Below are 9,269 nucleotides of genomic sequence, written 5' to 3'. Positions count from 1 at the left end.
AAAGCCACTGGAGTTATTTTTGGTGGAAAACCAAAACCCAAAGAGTTGGATGTCCAGTAGGCGTTACTCTACACTGACCTGAATTTTAGAGCCATGAATTACCTGACTTGTTCTTCAGGGGGAGAAATAGGAGTGGTAAATCTAGCGTAGGGACATTGTTTTTTATGAATAGGCCCCCTCTCCCGTCTCCAGGGAGACACTTTCAACTTCTGGCAGTAGCCAACAGTGTCGGCATAGAAAAGCCCACCATGGGGTCGCCAGGGGAAGACAACAGATGTTACTGATTAACTTTGCTCACAGACCCCTAAAGAAGTGTTTTTCAGAGTGCTTGCAGATGGACAAAACAAAAGTTGGACGCAATTAAAATTTCACGTTTAGCAATATTTATTTGGAAAAATAGTCTTGGCTAATTCCTTCATTCAAAAACGGTAAAGGAGACAGTAACATAACAATTTGTACAGTACAATCCCTCTTAAATAACATTTTCTTAAAAAAAAAGTCCCATTGACCTGAAGTGCCTTTGCAAATATCATCATTAAAAAAGCCAACTTAAATAATCATAACAAACATCACAAATATACAATACAAAATAAAAATAACACAAAATCATTAAATTAACTTAAATTAAATCATAATTTTAAATCATAACTTTTTTCTTGTTTTTTTCCGTTCTTTATTTTACAAAAGGACAATCTGTATCGAAAAGCAACATTTTTTTTTTTTTAATTAAGACAAAGTTTTCATGTCCCAGGAAGAAAAAAAAGAACAATACTATGTCATAAATGGTTTGGAGGGCTTCGGGAAGAAAACGCACTTCAGTTAACACAGTGATCAAGCATACATACAGTCTTCACAGGTGTAGTGATGGGTGCACAGCCCACGTGAACAGCCTCATGAAGAACAGGCCACTATGGCCAAACATCCACCGTTTGATGCAGTTCCTGCGCTCAGCAACGGCGTGTGGGTTAGAGAAAAGGCCCGGGTGCAAATGTTGCAAAAACAAAAATCGTAGCATCGCACTTTATCGCCACGAGACAATGTCCGTTTATAGGTTATTTCCCCCCCTCTCCCCGATCAAAGGCAGAACAGAAAGCTAAATGGCAGTTTACTTTCAATCGTAAACTTTTTTTTTTTTTTTAACCCTGCCAGTTCTTATCCCACAGGCCGCCGTTGCCTGCGCTTAGTTTCCAGTAGAGAACCAGCTCACTCTGAATATCAGTTAAACGTCTCAGTATCAGCAGCAGTCTCAAGGCGGGACACCTCCCCCTAGGGTTAGAGCAGCATCTGAAGGAGTATAAAAACTCTCCTATAGAGCAAATGAGCAACGGGCAGCCCATTGGTGGCTCGTTACACCTGCAGACACACAAGAAGACAAAAAACACGAGTGTTTGTTGGTCAGTTGACTTCAAGACGGAGGTTTTGTCGCACTGAAAGGTAAAACAAAGTAAAACATAACAAAACTCACCTCAGTTGCTATTATACATTCGTCCTTTTCCTCTGACATCACAAACACAGATTTGTACTTGGTGTCCGCACATGCAGACATTTCTGGGGCTTTCTTTTCTGATGCATCGCTTGAGGAAAGAAAGAAAAACGTTGTTAGCTTCATCGCTCTGACAGCCTCGGCGTTACATGTTGTTTGAGAAGCTTTTCAGTGACAAATATTTACCATTTTAAACGTTTGCTGCGTTTCTCCTCGAACTCAAACGAGTCCAGGGATTGGCACTTGTCCTCACAGGCCGCCTCCAGCATGGCCTCTTTAGCCGCCTGCTCATAGTTGACCTCGTGTACGAGGTTGTAGTCTGCAGGCGGATGGCGACTCTTGTAGCTGCTCCTCCCCGGTGAAGATCCCTCATCAGGGTCACCGCTGCATAAGTCCATCTTCTTGTTGATATTTTTGACGCCTGGTGTTGGCATCACACTGACCGCCAGGTCCCTGTCACTGCGGTGACAGTTGTTAGTCAGGTTATTTATTGTCTCTCCCTCGCCAACGGTTTCTATTTGACTGCTGCGCTGTTTTTTTGATCGGAAAAATCCAACAAGCACAGCGCATCCTGCCAGCAGCAGCAGCACCAGGGCCACACCGGACCCGACGGCCATCCAGGGCACATCTGACCCGCGGATCGCAGCATGCTCTGGAAGCAAGAACTGGCAGTTTCTGCCACCGTAGCCAGGAACACATGCACAGACATAGCGGCTGTTTCTCTCGTGGCATGTGGCACCGTTGTGGCAAGGGTTGTGTTCACAGCGGCTGATGGGTGAACTGCAGTTGCGGCCAGTGTATCCCGGTGGACAGGTGCAGGTGTAGCCGTTGGGACCTTCTTGGCATGTCCCACCATTTTGGCAAGGGTACGTCGAGCACTCATCCCCTGTGTGGTCACAGTTCATGCCAGTGAAACCATCTGGACACTGACACAGGTACGAGTTGACAAGATCCACACAGCGTGCACCTGAGAGCAGAGATGAGGACGTTGGTCGGAAAGTTGGAATGACACACCTTATCTGATGTTCAGCATTCAAGGCGCACTGAAAGTCACAGTCACAACAAATTCTCTGGGATTACGCAGCCGGCCTCTCTTACCATTGGAGCAGGGGCTGGAGGTGCAGTGGTCAATCTTCTTCTCGCAGTTGAACCCTGCGTAGCCTGTGGGACACTGGCAGAAGTAGCCTCCGTCAGGGTTGTCGGCACAGCGGCCACCGTTGGAGCAGGGCCCATCAGCACATGTCATGGCACTCAGCTCGCAGTTGTTGCCATAGAAACCATGAGGGCAGGTGCAGGTATATGTGTTTTCCAAATCCTGTGGGGAAAAAATAGAACAGGCCTGACATCAAGCTCTGTCTCGCAACTGAAGCTGCTACAAACTGCACTTGTTTGAATCTCTATGCTGCATGGTGCTAGGTTGTTTTATAATTACACTTTTAGAAGCTTTTCTGGCTTAATGTAAAGTCAAGAGTCCGCAAAAGCAGGAAAGGCGGAAGAGAAGGGATGAGACAAATGTGCCAGGTCACAATCGAACATTGCTGGCACTGAGCTACAGCTCACAGGATGTCACTTGTCTCATTCCAAGATCATTTAAGAAGAGCAAATGAGTCTTACAGTGCAGCTTCCTCCGTTGCGACAGGGGTTTCCAGCACATTCGTTGACCTGGATCTCACAGCTGGCCCCAGTGAAGCCAGGCTTGCAGGAACAGGTGTAGCTGCCCTGACCAGTGTTGCTACAAGTGGCTCCATTCATGCAGGGCTTGTGGTGAGTGCAGTAGTTGAGATCTGGAAAGACACAGCAGCACATGTGGATTAGCCACAGCACAACACATGGCAGGACAACAGCAGCAGCGACAGAATGCCTTTTTGTCCTCTGACACACTCAACTCTTTCTCTTCTTCCAGTGGTGTTTTGTTTCCTGTTCCCGGCCTCCTTTCTGCACTGTTCATTTCCAGACAACTGCTGCCGCTGCTGCTGTTTCTTTACCACAGTGTTGATGTCTTTCATGTTGGTATCTTGACTTATTCTGTCCCTTTTAAAACTTTACTAAACTGTTTTCAGTGATCAAAGACTGGAGTGCAATGACATAAAGCAAAGCTCCTGTGCCGAACTTTGTAAAACTTGGCCTCAAGAACATTTTGTCTGCTTTCTGGCCTCTATCTCTATTTTCCCAGTAAGCATTGCTCCGGTCATTTACAGCTGAGGTAAACCCAGAAGCATGGTTTTGGTGATTTGCCTATTTAAAGATGTTTTGGCATCTGGGTGAAAATGGGACATTTTAGTCTCTATTACATAAAATTTATGTCAATTAATACTCTTCCAGATGCAGTTAGGGCCTGTTTCCCATTGAAATATATTCATCAGAGTGCTGCTAAATTAAGAGTTTTGTGCCACCTAAACTTTCACTTTTTAACCTCACTTGGCCTGGTTTTAACCTTAACACCTTGACGACCAGCAAATCACCCGATCAGTGCTTTCTGGTTCCTTTCCTTTCTGTCTTTCCCGATCACTCATTACCCCCCAGCTCTCACCACACACTCTCTCCTCACCTTGGTTGCAGAAGAGTCCCCCCCAGCCCTCCTGACAGTTGCACTGCCAGGGCTGCTGGCAGGTCCCGTGGAGGCAGCCCGGGTAACGAATGCACTCGTCGCAGTAGCGGCCTTTGAATCCCACTCTGCACCTGTTGTTGTCCAATTAGGAGGCAACACCGGTCAGTCCACTCACATTACATCATGCGCCCCACTAATTAATTAATGCCCCAGTGAACCAGAGGAGAAAACTTACTTGCACTCTCCGGGTTTCTCACAGAAGCCATGCTCTTCGTCACAGCCCGGCAGGCAGATCGCTGTGCAGGAAGAGAAAAGAGAAAAACACACTTTTAGCCACACTGAGGCAGGAAAAACAAATAATGGTTAGGTTAGGTTTTGCTCTTGAAGACATAAAACAAATCACCTGAAGTCCAACAGTCATTAAAATGCAAGAAAGGAGGGTCTCCTAAACCCTTTAGCTGTTATCTTAAACTCAATCTCCTTATCACCGTGGAAGAATTTTCTGCTTAACATAGTGCTGAGACAAAGGAGGGAGTGTGTGAATGTGTGTGCCACAGAGTGTACACACACACTCACACACAGACCCCCTCAACGCACCCCACCACCCTCTTTTTTCTTCTTTGCTGCGGGTCAAAACTCTTTTATTCATTCTGTGCGCGCACCCACACACACACACACACACACACACACACACACACACACACACACACACACACACACACACACACACACACCCTTAATGTCTCGGATTGGGGCAGATAAGAGTGGACAGCTGGCGAGTGTGTTGCCAGTGCGCGACAGCTGCTCCATTGTCTCCTCTCTGCCGGCAGCTGCCCACTTCAAACAATACCTCCCCCGCCTCGGCCAATCAGCGCCCGGCCCACTCCGAGAGTAACGAATCGGAAGGTAGCATGTAAATTTATGGCACGCGTGAGATTATTCCCAAAAACTTTCCTTAGAATAAATCAAGTGGTCGTGTGTGTGTGTGTGTGTGTGTGTGTGTGTGTGTGTGTGTGTGTGTGTGTGTGTGTGTGTGTGCGTGTGTGTGTGTGTGTGTGAGGGAAAAGGAGGGGGCGCGTGTGCTGTTTACGCACAAGTTGCCTTCTAACGGCACTCAGGAGATCTGGTTACAGACCCAGGACCACAGAAATTAACATTTTATACTTCTCTTTTTCCAAACTTAAAGCCAGTAATACTCCAATACTGCAGTATCTTAAATCTGTAAATGTTAAGCTTAAAGCAACTTTATGGTGTTTCATCTCAAGTTATATCCTCTATAGTGAACATTTATTGTCTCTTGAAATATATTTTAAGATTATTCCTTACAGTTTTCAGCATCTCTCACACACACACACACACGTGTCCACATTCTCCTAATGCAAGAAAGTTTTGTCACTCACGTTCAGTGCAGTACTGTCCCTTCCACCCGGCGTCGCACACAATCTCCCCGCGCTCTCCACAGGTGAAGTGGCCGAAGGCGTCGTCTCTCGGCCGGCAGAACACCGAGCAGCCGTCCCCGTAGTAGTGCTCATCGCACACGAAGCGGTACGAGTACTTGAGCTCCGTCCTGCCGCCGGTGTGCAGGTCCTGAGACCAGTCCTCTCCCACTGTTAGATGCCTCTGCGTCGTCATGGTGCTAATAACGCGGTCTGGATTCTCTAAAGTGCACACGTGGAGATGGAAAATGAGGGGTTAAGGGATGGGGAAGTGCGTGAATGCGATAAAGACTGAAAAGGGAAGGGTGTTTGTTTCCTACCTGTGGAGAGGTCGTCTTTGGAGTCAGTGTGTAATGCCTCAATGATCAACGAGAACGTCCCCTGGGAACACAAATGGCTTCATGAGACAGGTGGCCAGCGGAGATGCAGCGATAACATCAAGCAAAGGCCGGAGGCGTTTGTGCCATACACTCACTGTGCTCAGTGCAAACTGCCTAAACTGATCCCATGAAACTAAATACCTGCAAACTTTGTGCGTTCTTAAGGGCCGTAAGTTGCGGCCAGAAGTCGTGCCGCAGTGCGTTTTTACGCACGGATTTACCAAGAAAAAGGCGCGACATCGATGCCTGCACTTCTATTGAAGAAAAATGGACATGAATGGCTGCACTTACCGGCCACGTGAAGCCGAAGTTAATCCTGATGGGGTTGGTGAATGAACTCTCTGGGATGACATCGGGGACCTGGAACGAGTTGGAACCGAGCACAGGCGTCACAGCGCCGCCGTAGTTACACGGAGGCTCCGGGGAGGCGTTGGGCTGGTAATGCTTCAGACAGATTCTGAAGAAGGTTTGACATTCGCACTGCTGCTGGAAAGACGAGGTCAAGCCTCCCTTACAGCAGTTTTTGTTGCCCTGTACTCCCTTCTTGTTTAAGAACTCCTGCAACTTAAGCTCAAAAACTCCAGAACAAAACCCCTGCGGAGGAAAGGAACTTGTCTTAACTACACGCACAGTAACGCTTCTGTATGAGTGAGTGTTGTGGTGGGTGAGGAGGGAAAAGGGGAGGGGAGGGGGGGTGTTGATGGTTCATTGTTTGGAAGAAATAGAGAATCAGTATCTTACCTGGCACAGCAACATGGACATGACGGAAAGAGTCAGCAGGATGACGCGCCCCATATTAAATAAATACATAATAAATAATAAATAAATAGAGTAAAAAGTCTCGGGGCTCGGCTTGTCCTCAGGGTGCCTCCTCCTGTTCAATCCCTCTGAGGAAGATGCATTGAGCACGTTTCTGTTGCCTCACGGGGTTTTCTCATCAACTGCTGCCGCTGTCAGCCACGCCGCTCTCATTCATGTCCCGAGCAACAAAAGAGGATAAATCCCAAACCTTCAAAATAATAATAATAAAAAAAAAATTAAATCACCAAACGTGAACTTCTGCGAGTGCGCGGTGGTGAATACAAAACAAGAAGTCCTCCAGTTCCGTTATAAAGCGTTAATCCAATGCGTAAAGAGAGAGAGAGATGGGAAAAAAGATGGTTCCTTGTTTGTTTGTTGTTTTGTGAAGAAAGTGGCAAATTTTAGGAAGTAGCTTTTTGTCTGAAGGTCTTGGTCTAACCCAAGGACAGATTTGTCACTGGTCCAACATGCTTCCTTCTATCTCCTAATGTCTTTCCTCACTGTGAACTGTGCGTCTGTCTCCAGCCAAGGCCGCCTGCAGCCTGTTATATACGGCCTGACACATGCTATGGTAATAACATGCAAATGGCCCTCCTCCTCCTCCTCCCTGACTTCACCTCCCAATCTGGCCCGGCTCTCCACAATGGGATCCCATGCAAGTACCCCAACAGTCTCCCTTTACCCCAGCAGCAGTGCTGCACAACAGCGTTAATATCTGAGCCCAAAATGGAGACGTGTGAAAGTATTTCCACCAGATGGGAAGTGAAACTTTAAAAGAAGGCTGTGACTCCTACAGGCGGTGGAAAAGATGTCAGATAACCTGTTGAGGGAAAGAGATAAATTAAAGGTGTTTCTACCTTTTAAGTTTTAATAAAACCTTCCAGAAATGCCAAATGAATTCACAGGTTTGGGAAAGGATCCTTAGAGGCGGTTTCCAGAACATTTAAAGGATTGGGGGGACGTAAGACGGACTGTTTGTTTGCTTTTGCGGTTGTTTGGAGATCATACATCTTCTCTATAAATTAGAAGGTGGAAACGTTTCAGTCGTCTAATCTCTGTAGATTCAAGAAACTGCACTAAACCAAAATGTAAAGAGTTTTGAACCACCTACACACCGTTCCCCTCTGACAGGATGTTGTTGACATGTGGTTTAATTCACTCCTCCAGTTTCTGCCTCACTGGACAAATCTATTTGTTGTTTAGCGTCTTAAAATGTTTTGGGAAAAGTGCCAAAAAAAAAAAAAAATAAATAAATAAATTGCGTGAAGTTATTCAAAGAGTTCTCAAAAGAAAAAAAGAGAAAGATGTTTGTTGGTCAGACCCTGACTCAGTTAATTGTTTACACCCCTCCTCTTCCTTCCTTCCTTTCTTCCTCCCTCTCTCCTTCTCAGCATACACACCCTCTAAATTTTGGTATTTCTGGCTGTGGGAAGAATTTGATGCTTTGAATCGAGTCTAAAGACTAAAGAAAACATTCCTTGGCAGAGCTGCGTGGTGAGGTAAACGACTTTGAGGGGCTGGACTCCTGCTTTTCCATTTTGCTCTCCCCTTCTTCTCATTCTCCGGGCTAAGATTAAAAAACGCGCGTGTGCATGTATATAGATGTGTGTTCGCGTGTGTGTGCGTACGTGCAAGCGTGCGCGCGTGCACCGGAGTCGCTCACGTGGCCAACATGAGGGGCAACTTTTGTTATTGTGTGTGTGGTGAAGGAATAAGTTTGCTCTCTCCCCCCTCAGCTGTATGGTAATTCGGCCAGCACCTGCTCTCCCCTCAATAACAGCGTGCGCGCGCCTCCCTTGCCCGAGCGCGCGCCTGCAAGTCCGTACATAATACTCTCTGCTCTCCCTCCACCTCCACCCCCCCCCCCACACACACTTCAAATCAAACAAACATAACCAGACAAATATCACACACATTTGCTTTTTCTTCTTCTTTGAACAAATCCTGTGTAGCACGAGGAGGAAAAAAACAGAGGCCATCATTTAAGTTTTATGGTGGCGTGTGCACGCGCATGTGCGCGCACCTCAGAATAAGGAGCAGGAGGTGGGGGTTGTTTCTTAATTAGGTCGTTCATGAGAAGTGTGATTTTTTTTTTTGCTGTATAATGGGGCCAATAGCAAGCTGCACGCGCGGGCTACCGTGCTGTGCACGTACATTGCGTCACTGTGTTCAGATATGCGCATCACGGCTCCTGTTTTCTGGCGTCTCTCCGGTGTCCGTTACCTGCTGCTGTCATCCGTTCTCCACACCGCGGCTGGGGGAGCGGTAAGCGCCCCCCAACACATGACATGCTTTCCCTTTCTCATCCAAATTACCTTCACTTCTGATGTCACATAACATGGTTGATGTGCCCGTAGTTACTTATTACCTCTAATCAATGGCAGCAACATCCAAACAAAGTCCACCTCCATTAATAAACCTGTCCATCTCTCCTTTCACACCGGGCTATTTTTCAACCCAAACGTCGGCTGAGCCGTGACCATCACAATTAACATCTGCTCGAGACAAGAGAGTCAATTATATTTTCACTCCGGGAAATAATCTTTAGTCTTTAAGGGAGGCGCTTTGAAATGTTTTACAGCTTCAATAAAGTCTGCGCAGAACAAATCTCAGCTAGGTGC

At 46.7% G+C, this 9,269-nt stretch overlaps 1 protein-coding gene across 1 annotated transcript; it reads right to left on the bottom strand.

Moving 5' to 3' along the window:
* Positions 1-724: 724 nt before the first annotated feature.
* dla (deltaA) lies at positions 725-7,171 on the bottom strand. The gene is made up of 11 exons (XM_070980665.1): positions 6,589-7,171; positions 6,139-6,441; positions 5,788-5,848; positions 5,432-5,689; positions 4,267-4,327; positions 4,032-4,162; positions 3,098-3,267; positions 2,582-2,798; positions 1,670-2,450; positions 1,466-1,574; positions 725-1,353 (listed from the first exon to the last, which is right to left on the bottom strand). The coding sequence occupies exons 1-11, from the start codon at positions 6,655-6,657 to the stop codon at positions 1,348-1,350; spliced, it is 2,166 nt and encodes a 721-aa protein (XP_070836766.1). The 5' UTR covers positions 6,658-7,171; the 3' UTR covers positions 725-1,347.
* Positions 7,172-9,269: the final 2,098 nt, after the last annotated feature.

This window comes from Chaetodon trifascialis, chromosome 2 (genome assembly GCF_039877785.1).
Source record: "Chaetodon trifascialis isolate fChaTrf1 chromosome 2, fChaTrf1.hap1, whole genome shotgun sequence".
NCBI lineage: Eukaryota > Metazoa > Chordata > Actinopteri > Chaetodontiformes > Chaetodontidae > Chaetodon > Chaetodon trifascialis.
The sequence above is the reverse complement of the archived record's forward strand: the minus strand, read 5'-3'. Positions and strand labels throughout refer to the sequence as shown.

Excerpts from the sequence above, each read along its gene's own strand:
- dla (XM_070980665.1), bottom strand. The coding sequence starts at position 6,657 with ATGTATTTATTTAATATGGGGCGCGTCATCCTGCTGACTCTTTCCGTC. Across the intron at positions 5,849-6,138 it reads ACTTCGGCTTCACGTGGCCG|GGGACGTTCTCGTTGATCAT; the intron begins GTAAGTGCAGCC and ends TTGTGTTCCCAG. Across the intron at positions 3,268-4,031 it reads GGGACTCTTCTGCAACCAAG|ATCTCAACTACTGCACTCAC; the intron begins GTGAGGAGAGAG and ends GTGTCTTTCCAG.